The sequence below is a fragment of the Manacus vitellinus genome, unplaced genomic scaffold (assembly GCF_001715985.3).
Source record: "Manacus vitellinus isolate BGI_N305 unplaced genomic scaffold, ASM171598v3 scaffold_55_pilon, whole genome shotgun sequence".
Taxonomy (NCBI): Eukaryota; Metazoa; Chordata; class Aves; order Passeriformes; family Pipridae; genus Manacus; species Manacus vitellinus.
This window is the reverse complement of record NW_021940651.1, coordinates 2,161,781-2,180,404: the sequence shown is the minus strand read 5'-3', so window position 1 is coordinate 2,180,404 and position 18,624 is coordinate 2,161,781. Positions and strand designations below refer to the sequence as shown.

Genomic DNA, 18,624 nt, shown 5'->3' with positions numbered 1-18,624 from the left:
GTTATGCAATAGCCCAGAAAAAGCAAAAAGCACTTAACCATGAAAAACAGAACCAAACAAAAAGAGCTTATTTAAGCCAAGGTACAAGAATTACTCACCATGTTCATTAGGAGGTTCTTGATTTCCAGGGTAGGGAGTGCTCACCTGCAGAAAAATAAATCTATTAATATCCATACACATTAAGCAATGGAAGTACATTTCCATGATAGTAAATATTATAACAACACTCTGGGGTTATCTCCAGTTTGACAAGGTCTGAGCACTAGCTGATCAAGTTTTTATGAGGATGGTGTGCTCTTTAACATGCAACATGCTTTCAGCAAAACATGCATTTTGGAGGCATCAGCAAATCCTACTCTCAATTGTGCCAGTGAAGCATCAGAAAACTCAGTCTCCAAGAACAATTCTGAATTTACACCACTGTATTTGAAAGCAGGATTTGATTTTTGACTTTAGGATAACAGACTGTGTTTGTAATTTTTTCATCAGATCAGGGCTATGTTATGTCTGATGTTAACCTATGCTCCAGATGCATTGAGACCACAACTGGGAGGCAGAAGCTATTCTAGTCTATCCTCTTCTGACACCAGCTACCTGTAACAGTGGTCATGATACTTACCTCTGCTGCCTGTCTTCAAAATAGGGACAGTGCAAGAATTAAAATGTGGCAGAGTACTTGGAAATCTTAGTACTAGGTAGTACTATTTACATTATTCTAAGCAAGTGTATGAAAAAAATGAAGTTGCTGCATCTTGCAAATCCTGCTGTATTAGCTCGTAGAAGTCTTACTCACATGGATAGCTCCATTAACTTCAGAAGTTCAGTTCCCATGAGGAAAACTGGTGGGGTTCAGTCTGTAGTTCTGTATCGACATTCATTTATGTAGGCATGAACAGCAGACTTCTTATCTATAAACTCGGATAGGTTTAGGAGATTATTCACAAATGTAGGATAAATCTATCTAGCATACTCAAGTGCACGAAGAGATGTTTATAAGTACACATTTCTATTACTTGTGCACATAAAAGTTACTGCTATTATTCACCAATTGTAACCTTTCTGAAAGGTGGCTTTTTATTATTATCTGTAATTCAGATAAAACAGGCTTGTTTCCTTTGAATCATTCCACAGAGAATCATAAGAGAGTTGAAGTTGAAAGGCATCTCTGGAGATTGTCTAGCCCAAAACAAGATCATGTACATCAGGTTGTTCAAGGTCTCATCCAGGCAGGTTTCAGAGGTGAGGCTTACAAATACATATGTGATGATGGACATACGTGATTAAGATACAAGAATGTCATACAGTGGGAATGAGAAGATTTAAGGGAGGAATTCTAAGAGGTAAAAAAATTGTGCTTGGAGGTGGTAGGCCAAAACTGCAGAAATAGCAAATTAGCATAGAGTAATGACTATTTATCATTAATTAAGAGAAAGTTCATAAGTTGAGATACATCTTTCTTCAGTAATAAGGTTAGGGTGATGATGAATATCAATGCATCTAGTATAGTGTAAGTCAAAGGCTGTTTCTCTAAAATAAGTGAAAGGGAACTGGAATGGAAATTGGAGGAGGGGGTACAGTATTATTTTGAGATATACTGTTTAACAGAAAAGTAGAATAGCCATCCTGCACATTACACTGTACAGGCTCTCAAAGACAGAATCTTTTCCAAGCACCTAACTCACAGCTTAACAGTATGATCTTACCCTAGGGAAAGTAGTTTCAGGACTGAACTCTGTTCACCATTCATTGTAGGGTACAATTTCCATGATTTATTAAACAAAAATTGCACCAGGGTGTTCTGAAAATATGAAACCTTTCCCCTTTATTTTCACACTATGTGTGAAACTGCAGGTCCTTTGAAGGTAATGAAGGCTTTGTCATTCCCTTTGGAAAGCAGGGGCAGAGCTTCACCTGCTGCCATTCTCGAGATAATAAATATTTATATGTGAATAAACTGCATTTGAGGATCAAATAAAGAACATGACCTTTCTTTTCTGATGCATCTTTCAGGCCACAATGAAATATGTAATAAATCTTATTTTGGACAGGGAAATGAAAATGGCTAAAGACATAACAACATTTGTTGTTATGGGGACAGTATTTATATATACAACCAAAAAATATGTGTACCTGTATGCATACACATTCAGCTCCACAAAGCAGCTCTTAAACCATGGAAACACAAGCTTTGAAAGGCATTAAAAGTGTTAGAACAACGAAGTAATCAAAGTACTTTAAGCAAAAGAGTATAGTGTGGATAAGTTTGGCTATCTAAACACTTGAAAATCCATTATCTTGAGGAACAGGTAAAACACATCCCTGGTGCAAAGCAGAAGGCAGGGGGAGAAAAGCTGCAAAGCTGCCATGTTTAGGTGTATAGTTGCTTTGGTTACATTCTGTCATGGCCATGCATTCTGCTAAGAGCAGATTCTGTGTGTGACTTACTGGCATTTTGCAATGAGGTCTGGGAGGGACTGGGAAAACTGTCTATTGAAAACAGGAGGAAAATTATTTTCATGAGCACAGGTATAACACAGCAGGTAACACACTATATAGATCTAATAGAGATGATGGACAAAACCTGGAAACAAAATCAGCACCTCCCTAGCAGAGAGCCCAGCTTGCTGCCAGGTCTGTCATCAGGTCTCTCTTTGGGGGGGTGGGGGAGGGCAAAACCTTTTCATGACAGTGGCTTAGATTATGAAACTTTTTTCTCTGCACACAAGCAAGGTCACCCACTGTAAACTGTGTTGCCTGAAACAAGTTTTGATATTTCCCTTTGCAAACTGCTACTAGGGCAGCACATTTCTGCTACAGAGATAGACCAGTCACTGCTCTCCAGTTGTACTTACTCCTTTGATATAAAGTATACGTCCTGGAGGTCCAGGGGGCCCTGGGGGTCCAGGCAAGCCAGGAGGGCCCTGGTAAGAGAAAGTGAAAGAAGGAAGATAAAAAAAATCAAACCCAACCCCAAACTGGAAACCCCAAAGCACTATAAAATTGAAACTCAATTAAAGACAGTGGATCTCTCATCCAAGGAAAATCTGGCATTCTACAGTGATCTAGGATTCTCAAGACTGCTAAGATTCATATATTTTCAGGTGCTAGTCAGATAAGTATGTTGATAATTAGCACCTCCAAGGAACCCTGCTAGACTGGAGGCATGACTGCTCTTTAAAAAAAAATGTATGTCAACTCTTTACTGTGTCATTTGAAAACCTGGCACAATACCATGTTCATCTTTCAGTCCACATCAATGGAACTTTCTGTGAGGTGACATGTGTCATCTCATCAATAATTAGAGATCCATAAGATTTTATCTTCCCTGAGCACTCCAGGAAGGACTAATAGAACATGTAGCCTGTTTTGTTTGCTTATTTGCTTTAACTTGTCAGCCTGATGTACTTTACCTAGTTGTACTTGCTATAAGAGTTTTTGTTTGGTTAAAGCAGACAATCCAGAAAATGAACTTTATTATTGTTTGAAGATGTGAAGGAATGTAAAATCTACTTTAATATTTTCTGCTGATGGGTAGTCACCTTTTCTGTCATTTTCTTCCTATTAGAATTTGTCTAATTTGTCTGTTTTCACCTTCCAGCAACTAAATTTCTATTTATAACTTTTTCTAGCAACCTTCAGTGCCTGGTCTTTTTTTTCTGTGAAGATACTTAGATGCTCACGAATTCTCAGTCTCCCTGTTACTCAAACAAAGCAATATAATCTCACTTCTATTTATTGTCCAGATAGACAAGATGCTTGTGCTTTGCACTTTGTGGGCCATATATTTTTTTCTTTTGAACAAAGTAGAACTAGAGGCTTCATACAACAGAATCCATTTAAAAAAAGTGTTCTACTGAAATACAGCTACACTGATTCTATGCTAACACAGTAAAATACCTTTGTCTTTTCTTTCAGCATTATTTCTGATGCAGATGAAATATCATTAGCAGCTGCTGTAGTATGGGTACCCATTTTTCTAGCTCAGATTGCCCCATAACATCAGAACAACCACACAAATTACTCTGCTATTGTGAAACTTATTGCTTATACTCAGCAGTGTTAGTTGTTGTGTGGTCCAGTCTCCAGACTTGCAGCACCAGGAGCTTGGTTCACCACCTGTCATTCCATAATTACAGGTTGTAGGTGAGCATGGATATACTATCCTCTATGCAGAGGTCATTATTTTGGATATATGTATATGGCAACTAAAGTAGGTAGTAGGTATTAGCGAGTATCTCCTTGTTAGTAAAGTAAGTACCGCTTCGCTCTGATATGCTCAAGTGCTGTTTGTACCCGTGCTGGATAGCTAAGAGCCTATGGCAGTATCTTCACATTGTGAGTGGTCATACTGGTGGCCTGGATCACGAAGTCCTTGATATATATAAATATATATATATGCAATATATATATCTCTATCCCTATATATCTATATATCTATATATCTATATATCTATATCTATATATCTATATATCTATATATCTATACCTATAGATATATAGATACATATATATCTGCAAGAACTGTCCAGATGGACCCAGAAGTTGACTTTTCAATGATTGCTGCTGGATAGGAAAAGTAACAGAAACATATAATTATTCCTAGATAATTTCAGGTTTTTAGTCCCATCATCAATTGAAAGGAATTAATATAAATCGGACTTCAGATTTTAACAGGTCTTTTTTCCAACTAATTGCAACATATAAAAACTTACATTAAATGCTTCACCTCGGTCACCTTTCACACCTCTCAGTCCATTCAGTCCTGGACGGCCCTGAAATAAGTAGAAGTAGTTTAGTATGTGTCAGAAGCAGACACATCTATCTTTATTCCACTTGAGAGCATAATACATACTGGACGACCCGGGAAACCAAGTTCTCCTTTGGGTCCAGTAGGTCCTATTGGTCCCTGGACAAAAAAAAAAAAGGTGATTACAGATCATACTGTTGACATATATATGATTATTTCAAATAAGAGGCATAGTTTTACATCTGTGTTAAAAATAAATCAGTGACTGCCTGCAGAGAACGCACAGAATGTCCTCTCTGCTTGCTCTGCTGAGTGATCCCAGAAATCGAAGACTGTATATAACAGTCAGCTCTGGTTTGGAAAAGATTGCCTATCTTTTGGGGCTCTCAGCCCCTTGTAGGGTATGCAATTTGAAACTGAGTCACCATGTATCAAAGAAAAATTAAATGTATCAGTCAGTAGAAAAAAGGAAGTTAGAGATGTATCCTTTGTGCATCTCCTTTTTTCTTTCTTTTTTTTTTTCCTAATTATTTTTTAATTAGGCCCTGTGAGGAAATGTCTGCAGATCAGCCTCCGAATTCATACAGACCAGGCATGTAGAAGTGCCAGGCTTCTACATGCCTCTTGCCAGCCTGGGTACATGGATTCATGGGGCTGACAGCTGAAACAGAACAGCTCCTTCTTTAGACAGGAGTGACTGACTCATCAGGCCTCATGAAGTAATACAAGTGACTGCAAAAAGTGAGAACAAGCAGGGTTCCTGGGAAAAGTAGTCCAGGACTGTGGATGGTCTATGACTGAATATTTGCAAGCATGCAGCTTCTAGGCAGCCAGCAAGTGATCAACAAGAAGCAGTAAATCTGAGGGTTTACAAACTTTCAACTGCTGTCAGCTTCCTGAAACTCAACAAAACCACAAGGGTCTAGACAATCTCTTTATATATGTTTCAGCATTTATGGTTTCATTTCCTTTTTTTTGGTCTGGTGAAATGCTAAGAGATACTCCTTCTTGCATTATTTGTTAAATAATCTATTTATAGATCTCACATAGATACTACTTATAGGTGACAATTGATGTGTTTAATCCTTCATGTAATATCATTTCATTGAAAAGTGATCTATACATTCAGAAAAATTTATCTGATTATGATGAGACAATTTGTCTTAGCATAAAACTGAAATTCATGGATTAATTGTTGCAATTTTTATTCTGCCAAAATTGAGTACTGGATTAGACTTGAAATTCATAAATGGTTAACATATGAACACATTGATTCATAACATCCCCATTGTAATCAGAATTTAAAGCTCACTAATGTCAGCTGAAATTGTTTGAAGATGGTACAACCTTTATTAATCTTCTATTTTATTTCCTGTTTGAAGGTAATTTCTGCCCATATGATCAGGGCTAATGCCTCTGTCTAAATCAGGCAAGAGATTGCTGGTGGACTCTGGCAGATGTGAACTTCAATATTGTGCCCCCAAGCTTTTGAAATGATTCAACTCACCTTTCCATGCTACCACTTCCAATAATAAGGTTTGGAAAAAAAAATCCAAAATGTTATAAGGCATTTTTCTATTTCACTCTCTGGTACTTGAACCCTTAAAGAATATGCAAATCTGAACTTCAGTCAGCAGTGAAGATTAGAAACAGACTTCTTTTTAGTTCAAATAAAGAGAAGTGTCTGATCTCGTGCTTTAACTGAGACTTCAAATAAACACTAACAATGTGAAAGTTGGCTATGTTGAGGCCACTTTTACTAGTTTTTCTGTCAAAGTGCCAGCCCAGTCCTGGCAGACGTTAGTGACTCCCTGAGACAGTGGCCAGCTGTCACAGCTAGAAGTGAAAGAAGGAAGTGAGGAAGTCACAGGAGAATGCTTACCAGAAAAGGAAATTTCATTCCCAACAGAGAGTCGATTTGGGCAGACTGAGGTTCTTACTAAGGGTTCTTCTTCAATAATGTGCAATCATCTGCTTCACTGACAGGGAACAGCATAATCCAGCAGGTAAAAGATTTTAATTTCTCCTGTCGCAGGAGGTTGGATTCAGTCTGTCTCTTCTGCTTTTGTTAACGATGGTACTGACCTCCTGACTATCCCTCGTTCTCATCTACCAAACTACTACTTCTCCATAGCATTCTGTGCTGCCGGCTTCTGTCATCCTCTCCTCTGTCCAGCTGAAGTCTCGAAAAGGAGGGGAGCAATGAGTAGGGAGTTGTTTTTAAATTCTGGAAACTTGTCTATGAGTTCATTTTGGTCTAACAGCAGAGAGGAACAAGCAAGAGTCCCCAGATACCTCAAAGCTGTTCTTGGGCCTTGAAAAGAGTCTTGCGTTGTGCAAAGTGGAACAGAACCATTGTACTAAAACCTTTGATAAGTTATGTCTCGGAGTCTCTGGCCCAGCACTCTGAAGTCTGTATATTTTTTCTGCACAGGACTCACATGAAGAACAAAGGGATTTTTTTCTATGGGCCAACACCAAAATTTATCACCCTGTTACCAGTGATAATCAAGTTGGAGTTCTGCACTAAGAAGAGTAATTGGCTAAGCAAAGCCTTGAGACAGGTGCTGTGTGCAAAATTTTCCTGCAGTGTAATCCTTTGCATCAGTGCTGGCAAGAACTTCCTCTGAACGGCCTTGTCTGCTTGCTGAACTGTATGAAACATCTCGTGGCAGTATAAAAGGAGATGTAAACACAGAGTTTGGGGCTCACAGGAAAAGGACATGTCTATAGGATGCACAGCAATAGAATGAGAGGCAATGAACACCAGCCAGAACATGAGAAATTCCAAATAAATCTAAGGAAAAACTTCTTTTACCCTGAAGGTTGTCAAATACTGGAATGTGCTGCCCAGAGAGATTGTGAGATTTCTATCCTAAGAATTGTTGAAAACTCCACTTGGTCAGTTCCAGAGTTAAACAGACTCCTTTAGGCAGTGATGTGGACTAGATCATCTCTGAAGCTCAATTCCACTAAAAATTATTCTGTGTCAAGGTGAAAGGATCGACTCATTTTGCAGTCATACAAGGAGGAGAAAAGCAACTCCTTTTCTCATAAATCAGGATAGCCCCCTGAAGTTAAAAAAATGGTAACCCCCAGGGGGTGGTGACCCTTGGGGTTGAGCCAATGAGCGTTCCTGCAAAATATAAACATATCAACAAGAAGACTGGAAAAGGAGGTTGTAGTTGTAGTTGGAGAGGTGGCCATGTTCTAAAGCCACGAGGAGAAGGAGCAGGAGCCCTGTTGGGGGCTGTGGCCCCCCCAGCCCCAGGCTGGGGGGCTACAGGGACTTGGAACAGTGTTAGACTGGGCTAAGTATCTGTAGCTAGAAAGCTGAAGGAGTTTTCTCCACCGTGAGTGGGCAGACAGAGCAGCGGCAGAAACAGCACTGACTGGAGAGCTGTGGCAGAGAGCCAGAAGAGAGAAGAACTGAAGAAGCAGCAAAGCTGGCATTGCAGCCAAGGAAGAGAGACACAGAGAAATGTCTGATGGAGACAGAGTAGGACTAAGCTCTACAGAGAGAGAGAGTTTAGGTAAGAACTGAAACCAACCCCCCGAATCTCCTTGGAGACCCCTCCTAGAGAGGAGGGGTGGTGGACTCCCACTTGAGAGGAGTCTTTGCAACATGCACCAGAGGGACAGAGAAGAGCTAAGAAGCTCAGGCGTCCTGGAGCTGGACCGAGATGGCCAGAATGGAATGTGGAGGAGGGCCTCGCCCTCCCGCTGTTGCTGCTAAGCTAGCAGCCTGAGATCAGAGCACAGGAGCTCTGCAAGGGAGTTTGAATCCCCTGGGGATAGAGACCGTCACGAAGGCTTCTGCACTTCGTTGATATGACGTGGTAAAGTGACCTTTGTCCTGGTGAACACAGCCCATGGAAGAGAAAGACCCTCACTTGGAGTCAAAGGGCCGAGAGGGGCTTGGAGACCCCCCTCGTGTGTAATGATAAAAGATCCAGCTACAGCTGCTGCATGGAGGAAGAGAGACTGCTGCCCTAGAGAAACTGCTGCTCTGAAAGTGGAAAGGATCTTTCCTTTTCCCTTCTGGACTTTTATTTGGAGGGGGAAGAGATTGATCCATTGTAAATACTGATTTATTATAGGAGAGATAGTTAAGATTGTATATGATATATTACAATATTTATTTGTACAGTGTTTGTAATATAATTCCCTTTCCCCCCATATTGAGTCTCGTGTTTGTGTCTGGAAAACCCATCTCACACTGCTCTGAGTTGTGGGAGGGGGGCTTGGACTCGAGAATTGGACTTTGGGGCTCTCAAACCACGACACCCCCTTAGGTATTCTGATACACAGTAATTAAGAAAGCTGTTACTTAGCACATCTAGTTAGCCCCTTTTAAAGACTACAGAAACTGATGTCAAAATCTCCTACACACCATGGTGTGCAGAAGTGTCAACACCTACTGACATTTACTTAGGCACAACAGCAACCAGGCTACATCAAAAGCAGAAGCAAAGAAACACTGGATATCCTTGATCTTTGGAATACCAGACTAAAAGAAATTGGTGCCCTGAATCTTGGCAATTGTTCTTATTTTATGACTAATTTCTTGTGCTTTCACACAGCATTCTGTGTCCAGTCAAAAAGTATCAGACCAAATACGTGAAAGAAGGCCTCTAAATCCTGATTTTGGTATATGGTCTGACTCTACTGCCTGAAATGCAGCTTTCTCAGAATCCAAGGCACTTGCAAATTATTGACACCAATAGAAATTGAGCTGACACAGTGAGTTGTTTTAATGTAAATCATAGAAACAGAATAATTTAGATAGAAAAGGACCTTTAGAGATCCTCTAGTACAACCTTTTGCTCAAAGTAAGACAAACTTTTAAGTCGTGCCGCTCAGCACCTTGCTCCACAATCCACTTTCTCTCTGGGCACCTATTTCTGTGTTTAACCACTTTTACCGTGCATTTTTTTCTTTAATTGAAATTTTCTTTGCTGGAACTTGTGATTTTTGCTACTTGTCTTTTTCCTGTCCACCTCTGAGAAGGACCTGACTTTGTTCTATAATTTCCTTTCATGCTGCAGCAGGGAGCAATTAGAGCTCCTCTCAGTCTTTTATTTCAGGGCTAAACAAACCCAGTTCACTCAGTCATAAGTTCTGAAGGTTCTAGCTCTGATGATATTTCACTGTCTGTTTAGACAGTAACAGATACATTCGTGCTACCAGAATTTAAACTCTGCATCAAGTCAGTAGTTTGCAGAACCACATATGTAATGACCACAGTCTTTTCTGAAGGACATTTGTGATAAATAAATAATTGTGATTCGTGAAACAAATGGGTGATTACATCAAAATAAAATAAACGGATTGTAAAACTTAATTACACCCCCATAAAGAAATAAAACAGACCCTTACAGGATCAAAGGGCCCTAAAACCTCCCCACTATCCTAAGAATAAAATATGGTAGAACTTTAAATCTTTTAGGTGCCTGTTCGTCCAAGAACACATGAATTAGGACCAGTTGTAGAGATAACCATTTAGCTTTAGCTGTAAGAAAACCCATATATTAAATGCTTAGCAAAAAAACTGTAAAGTCTATATGTATATGATATAATTAATATGCATGAAGTAGCTAAGATAAATGCCAAATGTACACTGTAGTGTGTGTGCAGATTTGGGAAATTTGTCCCCATTTCTGTCACCCAGCTGGCTGCTTGCTTTTACCATATAATAAACTCCTATTCAAAAACTTATAGAAACAAGACTTTGTTTATCACAACACTGATCACCCTGAAGCAGGAATACTCCATATCATCCCTTCTCAGAAGGAATGAAAAGCAAAACCAAACTACCTTTACATTCACTAATATCTGTAAAACCAAATCAAAATTAAAAAAACAAGCGCCACTCATCTTTGGAGTCGTCTTACCATTGGTCCTGCAGGTCCCACCACTCCAGCTTCACCCTGTTGAGAACAGACACACAGAGAAAAATGACAAGGAGAATTCCTACAATGTCTAGCAGAGGTAGGTGGTAACAAGGCCACCAAACATTCTGGAGGAACATCTCACAGTATTAGCTCACCTTCTCTCCTTTTCTTCCTATTAATTCAGTTAAAGATCCATCAGCAGCAACGATAGCTCCCGGTTCTCCCTTTTCACCCTGCAATTATCAAAGTAATTACTGTTTACAAAGCAGTTCTCAGTGAATCAGAAGAAGTCAAAACAGCATCACTGCTGTCTGAAGCATGACAGATTAGTCATGCTGTAATATAAAAAACAAAGTTATATCAGTGTGCGTAGGGTAAAGGTGGATTCTGGGGGAGAAAAGGGATGATCTTTCTTAAAACATAATAAAGTACACTAAAAATATCACCCTGAGATGAATAAGTACATATTTTTTTAAAAAGACTTTAAATTACTCTCCATAGAGTAACTATGTGAAACATGGTGTGTTCACAAAAGATCTCTGCAAAAGGCAAAACAGGCTACTGGTGTCTTCTTGTCTACCATCAGCTTAGACAATGGTCAGCAAATCCTGCTGGAAATGTAAAATCTTGATAGAACAGTAAATGTCCCGATTTTACTATCACAAAAGCATGAATCATTCTCTTTATATGCCTGGCAAGATGCAGTTTCATTGACTTTAATGAAGACCAATTCCCAGCATTCAAATTGTGACCCTCTGCATTCCACTTCCACAACCAAGAATTATCACTTCTTGGTGCTAGCATATAGTTCCCACTCTGGATCTTCAGCTGTAACTTTCCTCTTCCTAACTCGGGCGTCTTGGTACAACACCTTTCCCAAGATCTCATGGAAGAAATCTGGCTTGAAACTAACACTTGCGTTGGTGATTAAAATGACAGTCCAGGTTATAGCGCTTTCATTGAGCTGTAAGTGCTATAACTCAGTTCCTCTCACAGGTTCTTAAATCTTTGTTGTCTTTGAAGTCTCTTTGAAGATACTTTGGATATCTTGGAGTCTTCCTAAGGCTTGGTTGGCTTCACTGACTTTATCTTCAATGAGATTTTATTGACCTCATAATTGAATTTCATGATCTTTAAAGTAAAATGCTCCTAGTGTCTCTACAGCTTCATTGTGGTTTCCACCTTCATCAGTCTTGAGCATAATCTGGTGTTCATGCCTCAAAAACAGCCTCAGATACATCATTATGTCTTTGGTGGATACAAAATATAATGGCTTCAAAGTTTTGAGTTCTTACCAGTGTGGACAGTAGAAGCCAAAAAAAGAGCCAACTAAAAAAACGAAAGTAAAAATCCCCACAAACCAAACCAAAACCCATACAACCAGTTTCAAGGTTAAGCTTGATCATTTTATGCACTCTGTAAAAGAACAGGAAACCTTATGACAAAAATGGACTGGTATTTGTGGCCTGAGATGTTTCCTTCTGAATAATGAAGATGCTTTTCATCTACAATCCCATTTCTAACCACAATTAACCATTTCTAAGTCTTCCTTGTGAGAAAGTGTGGTCAGCTACTTTGAAAGAATAACCTGAAAGTGGTTTTGTTTTTATTTTTTTATCCCCAAGATATTAGATGTATCTCTACCCTGCTTCCTGCAGATGGATGAGAAGGGGAAGAAAACCAGAACAGCTGCAATATTTACAAACTAGAAGAGTCGGCCTTTAGTAACATCCCAGGAATGCTATAAAATACACACTTTTTATGAAGAAATAAGAGAAGGGATCCTAAAAAGAGAGTTCCCCAAGTCTTAGACGTTCTTTGGGAATTGAAAACTGCAGCCTTCATTCTGTAGGCAAAGGAGGAGGAAAAGATCAATCTTTTTTTATTTGGCCTTTTGAATAGGATCCCAGAGTGTTAACACAGCAATCAGCTGGCAAGAAGAGGTCACTTCATGTTTAAGTTTGTGCAGACTTAATTGATAAGTGCACACTGCACTCCAGAATTTCAATGTGGGGGCAGGAACATTAGCTCCTGGTGGAATTATATCAAGGGATGTTGTTTAGCACTTTCAATTTCCACCTAGTAAATTTTTCACATGAATTTATTAACGTCACAATCCCTACTAAAGTTAGAATCAATTAGCTTTTAATGTCACTAAGTATGTGCCATCTAAAACATTTCCTGGCACATACTTTTCCCTGTGCATGTTCTTATACCTGTTGTCCTTTGGGTCCTTGAGATCCAGGCAAACCAGTATCACCCTTTGGTCCCCGAGGGCCCTATGCAAAAACAAACACATAAATCCATAGTGATATCTGCTGTGGATATGGAGCTAGGCCATGTAATTTTCAATAATTGGCAAACTGGAACTTAAATCACTCTGGCTGCAATCTAAGAATTCTTATAGAACTATATTGCTCTTTGAATCATATTATTCCCTAAACCAAGTATCACATAGGGAGAATCTGTTAGAAAGAACAAAATGAAAAATCTCTGATGTTTGTCACAGTGTGGATGATACACACATTCACAAAGGGAAATATGCAATCATTAATAACAGTGGAAATTCAATGTAAAATTCTCTATTTCCTCCATACTCTATTCTCTCCCTCCATGATCTTTCAGCCAGACTGATTTTCAACAGAATTTCTGAAACTATATTTTTAACAGTATGTTAAAAAAAAAAATTATCTGAAACAGAGGTTATCTATTTGAAAACAAGATAATTTCTTTACCTGTTCATGGTGAAAGCATTCCACTCAGATTAAATTGTGCTTTAAAATCTGCCATTGTAAGTGCATTCAGAAGCAATTTTTTTTTACCTACCAAGAACTAAACTCAAGTCTACACAATTTCTACATGATTCCATAAATGACAGAGAAACCACGAATTCGTTATACCACTTTCTAAATGGTATGAGCTCTTTTTCAAATGAAAAGTATTTTTAAGGAGTTTTTTCCTTCTTTCTTTGGTTTCCTATGCAGACCACAATACCCAGGACTCAATAAACAACCTTGTGTAGAATTTTGGACAATTTGCCAGCATTTTGTTGACATCTTTTGTCAGCTTTCCCAGTTTTCTACTTAGTTATTCTCAGGCAAAAGACAAAGAATCCTTAGATCCTATGCATGCTCTGAACTGTAAAAAAATCATAACAAGGGAAAATAATTCCATCATGTTACATAGAATACGAATACAATAGTATGATCAATAGTATCTGAAGTTATAAGCTAGATAATCACAGAATCATAGAATATACTGAGTTGGATGGGACCTACAACGATCATTAAAGTCCAGTTCCTGGCCATGCAAAGGACACCCCAAGAATGATACCATGTTCCTGAGAGCATTGTCCAAATGTTCTTGAAATCTGTCAGGCTTGGTGCTATGACCACTTCCTTGTGGATTCTGTTCCAGCACCCAACCATCCTCTGGGTGAAAACCTTTTTTGTAATATCCAACCTAAACCTCCCCTGACACAGCTTCATGCCATTCCCCAAGTCCTGTCACTGGTCACCAGAGAGTAGAGATCAGTGCCTGCCACTCCTCTTCCTGTCATGTGGAAGTTGTAGATTGCAATGAGGTCTCCCCTATCTCCTCTTCTCTAGGCTGAACAGACCAAGTGACCTTAGTTATTCCTTGTATGGCTTCCCCTCTAGACCCTTCACCATCTTCATTGCCCTCCTTTGGACACTCTCCAATAGCTTAATATCTTTCTCATATGGTGGCACCCAAAATTGCCACAATATTCAAGGTGAGGCCGCACCAGTGCAGAGCAGAGTGGGACAATCCCCTCCCTCAGCTGGGTGGTGATGCTTTGCCTGATGCTCCCCAGGACACGGTTGTCCCTCCTGGCTGCCAGGGCACTGCTGACTCATATTCAACTTGCCATCAACCAGGATCCCCAGGACTCTTTCCGCAGCACTGTTTTCTAGCATCTCATTCCCCAGTCTGTATGTATATCCAGCGTTGCCCCATCCCAAGTACACAACTGGGCACTTTCCCTTGTTGAACTTCAAGTGACTGGTGATTGCCCAGTCCTCTAATTTGTTGAGGTCTTTCTGCAGGGCCTCCATGTCTTTGAGGGAGTCAACTGCTCCCCCCAATTGTTTATCATCTGCAAACTTAGTCAGCATCCCTTCAAGTCCTGCATCCAAGTTGTTTATGAAGATGTTTTGATATGTTTGCGTGGTGTGGCAGTCTGAACACAACAGGGAGGTAGCATAGAGTAAGGCATCTTTTGATACTATGGTTGCGCAATTCTTACATGGTAGCCCTGGCACATTATTGTAAAAACATCATAAATGTTTCCTAAAATATAAAATAAAACGTGTATGTCTCATAGGGCTTTACTGTATTCTGTAGTGGTAACAAAAAAAAGCCTAAATAATAACACAATTACATATACATACAAAGATAACTTTTAGAAGTCCATTTGCTCCATTTGTTTCTCCTTTATTGCATGGGTCTTTCCTTAGGTAGTGATTTTTCTTCAATTACATCTCAATTTAAACTACAGAACTGACACTGAGATAAGCATATCAGAGTATACTTCATTTCCAACAGAGTAAATTTCTACCATAGCTGGCAACTCCACAAAGACCTGCCATCTCCCATATGAAAATTTACTAGACTTTGTGCAAATTGTGTACAATACAAATTTTTAAAAATATTAAACTAAATTGAAAAAAACTTAAATCCAAGGAAATTAATACTTACAGGAAATCCTGGTAGACCCGGCTTTCCATCTGGCCCCTGCAAAATCAAAACCCCCACACCTTTACAAACACATATTACAGACTTGCAAAACAGAATATGTGTTTTTCATATATTGTGTGATTTGTGAATATCAACTCATCTGCAACTGAATTAACAGCTCCCTTCAGTCAATGGTAAAGTTGTGAATGCTCTGCTATGCTCTATGCCTCTAACTTAGCATTTATGTTCAAAAACTGAAGAAACAGCGATTCAGAAAAGGCTGAAAAAAAGGTGACAGTTTCCAGATATGAAAGGCATGCAACCATAATTCAGCCTTCTTTGAATCTTTTCCAGATGCCAGCACAGACCACAATAGCCTGCCCACACTTGCCATTTTTCTCCTGGACGCCTATGGATAAAAAATAAAGTGTGTAATAGGCTGTGAATAGAAACATGGATTGGGATCTGTAGTGGGCATATTGTCCTGCTGTGATAACTGCAGAGAGACACTTCAGTTCCAGTTCAGATCTAGATCTAGAATAGCAGGATTTCTATTATGCTACCCACTATGAGCCTGCACCTCTTTCCTGACTGGGGTGAGCTCAGAGGCTGAGGTTCAAACCTTTCCCATTGCAACTGTGCTTCAAGCTACAGGACCTGCTTCTTTTTATCACACTCTTTAGGGATGTGACTCTAACAGCTATTACAAATCCACGCATTTCTGCTGTAGTTGAATGGCAATTACCTGTAGTAACAGAGCTCGCAAAAGAGGGCCCATACTATCCTGCCATCCTATTATGTCCAGGGATTAGGAGAATCAGTTAGGAAACACATCTTCCATGAAAACAGTTTTACCATAAGCGCAGCTGGATGCAGCCACAATAACATGAAGTTGTTCTATCGTGTAACAAGCGGGAAAGAGCCATGGTAGACTAGCAGATGAAGGTTACATGCTGTTGTTGGAGCTAATGCCCTTCTTTCCCATTCAGTGACAGACTTAGTAAATATTTGTTTGGGGACAGATGTATTAATAAGATATATGTTTTTTCAGACTTTGGCTATGTTGAGTAAAATTCTGCTATTAGCTATGCACATTCTGGCTTTCCTTATTTCATCAGGGATTGAATATGACGGAGACAACTGTGCTCACAAGCAAGAAAAAAAGATAAAATAAAATACACAATGTCCACAAATGAAACTAGCTGTGAAGGAAGTTCCTTAATTTGTGGAGGTTAAGATTTTGCAAAGTGCAACACTTTTGGGCAAGTTTGAACAGACTCCACAGCTTGGAAAAGGTAGATTTTTGTTTGGATCCAGTCCTAGGAACTTGAAATCATTACCAAAAAGCATTCAGAATTTCAAATATTTGACTGAACTATTTTGGAGCTAGCTGCAAAACAGAACCTGAACATCACATCTCTTTTATCTCACAAAATTCCCAGTTTTTCATCCCAGCTCTAATTGCTGTGAGACTAAAGTCATACACAGGAGCCTAGCATTGCTAGTTGCAGTCTCAAGCAGAAATGAGCAAAATACTTCCATCCCAACATTTTGTGACTTGAAAAACAAGAAGTGAAAAAATGGGACAAATGCTATGGAAATCTTGGTCCCTGTTTTTTGAACAGTTATACATTTCTGTAATACTGAGCATATAGCTCAGAATCAGAGATAAGTCAATTTCTTTATTTCACACAAATGTGTAAAAGTAATTTTTTCACACAGAATTCAGTTCTGCCCTAAACTACTTCTACAGAATTTAGTGCTGAGGTTAGCAGGAACACAATCTTAAAGCACAGGAAACTCATCTCTAGTTGATACTTAAAAGGAGACATTGAAGATAGAGCAAATCTGAAAATTTAACAAAGCATTGTATACTCACTGGAGGCCCAAGTAGTCCTTTAATTACAGTAAAATTAAACATTCCATTTGTGTCATTGAGTAGTAACTAAAAAAAAGGGATTAAAAACCAGGTTATTTCAAATTGATTATCTAAGGCACATACATTTTTAGAAATGTACAGAAAATTATCTTTTTATAACTATGGAAAAAAACCCATAAATAAGGCTACAGTGAGGGCTCTCTACTTCTAATTTTGTTATACATTGGGAATAACAAAACATAGAATTTGTTTTACATTTCTTCAGTAAGGATCTCAGAATGTTTTTGAAAATTTAATTAACTCTCATTTTTAATTTGAAAGCTATGACACCAAATATTGCAGCCTGAAGTCAGTTCTCCTCAGCAAGACAGAGATCGAAGTGAAGATTTTATATTCCAATATGTCACTGGTATTCTAAGAATGAATCAGCCTGACCAAACTCATTCTGTTGTAGAATTGAAGCTATAATTATATTCTGGCATGTCTGCATCACACCATGCAGTGCCATGTAGTGATTCCTAAGTAAGCTCTGATCACACTGCTGCGTCTGAAACTAGCTTGGATCCCCCAAACAGTATAGTCACTTGGATGTGGAGCAGCACCTATGCTAATCCGCTCTGAGTTTCAAGATCCCTGAACAGAGCAGTATAATAGCAATGCTATTATTCCTATCCTGGAATTAGTGAGCTCAGCATCAGCCCAGGATTTCTGCATAATTCCATCACAGTATCATGATAATGAAGGTAGACAGGGACTTTTGGAGCTCTGGTCCAACACTCTTCAATGCAGGTCTGAATGGATCAGGTCACTCAAGGCCTTGTCTAGTTAAATCTTGAACACCTCTAAGGATGGAGATGCCACAATTCTCCTGGGCAATCAGTTCTGGTATTTGATCATCAGCAGGGTAAAAAAGTTTTCACTTGGAATTTCCCTTGTTCCAACTTGGGTCTGTTACATCTTATAATGTTACAGAGAATAGGCTGCTTCCATCTTCTCTGTATCTTCTGATTAGGTAATTGTAGACAGCAGCAAAGCCTCTCCTTAGCCTGCTGTTCGCCAGGCTGAGCAGACCCAGTCCTGTCTGCACTCCGGTCCCCTGAACATCTTGGCAGCCCTGCATGGGCTTGCTCCATTATGTCAATATCTTTCTTGTGCTGGGGATCTCGCAGCTGGACACAGTACTCAGAAGCAGTCTTATGAATGCTAATCACAACTCTCTGAGTCCATCAATTAGACAATTTTCCACGTATTTTGTCATCCTCTTATTGACTTCATATGCCATCTGTTTGGTAATAGCAAGACTGTGGGAGAATGTGGGTCTACAAATTCCAGGAAAATTCCAGTGCCCATCCCTTGTCCACAGAGAAGCAAGGATTTTAATCAGGAATGAACTGCCATTAGTAAAT

The 18,624-nt window shown here is 39.2% G+C and overlaps 1 protein-coding gene across 3 annotated transcripts in view; it reads right to left on the bottom strand.

Moving 5' to 3' along the window:
* Positions 1 to 18,624, bottom strand: part of LOC103754819 (collagen alpha-1(XV) chain) — a 126,049-nt gene that overhangs the window by 16,993 nt on the left and 90,432 nt on the right. For all 3 annotated transcript variants that reach the window (XM_018081694.1, XM_029963212.1, XM_029963211.1), the window contains 10 exons: positions 17,219 to 17,284; positions 15,361 to 15,396; positions 12,858 to 12,920; positions 10,797 to 10,874; positions 10,642 to 10,677; positions 4,853 to 4,906; positions 4,713 to 4,772; positions 2,853 to 2,921; positions 2,446 to 2,487; positions 99 to 144 (listed from right to left, as the gene is read on the bottom strand). In XM_018081694.1, the coding sequence (XP_017937183.1) occupies positions 99 to 144; positions 2,446 to 2,487; positions 2,853 to 2,921; positions 4,713 to 4,772; positions 4,853 to 4,906; positions 10,642 to 10,677; positions 10,797 to 10,874; positions 12,858 to 12,920; positions 15,361 to 15,396; positions 17,219 to 17,284 (550 nt within the window). The remainder of the gene's footprint in view (positions 1 to 98; positions 145 to 2,445; positions 2,488 to 2,852; positions 2,922 to 4,712; positions 4,773 to 4,852; positions 4,907 to 10,641; positions 10,678 to 10,796; positions 10,875 to 12,857; positions 12,921 to 15,360; positions 15,397 to 17,218; positions 17,285 to 18,624) is intronic.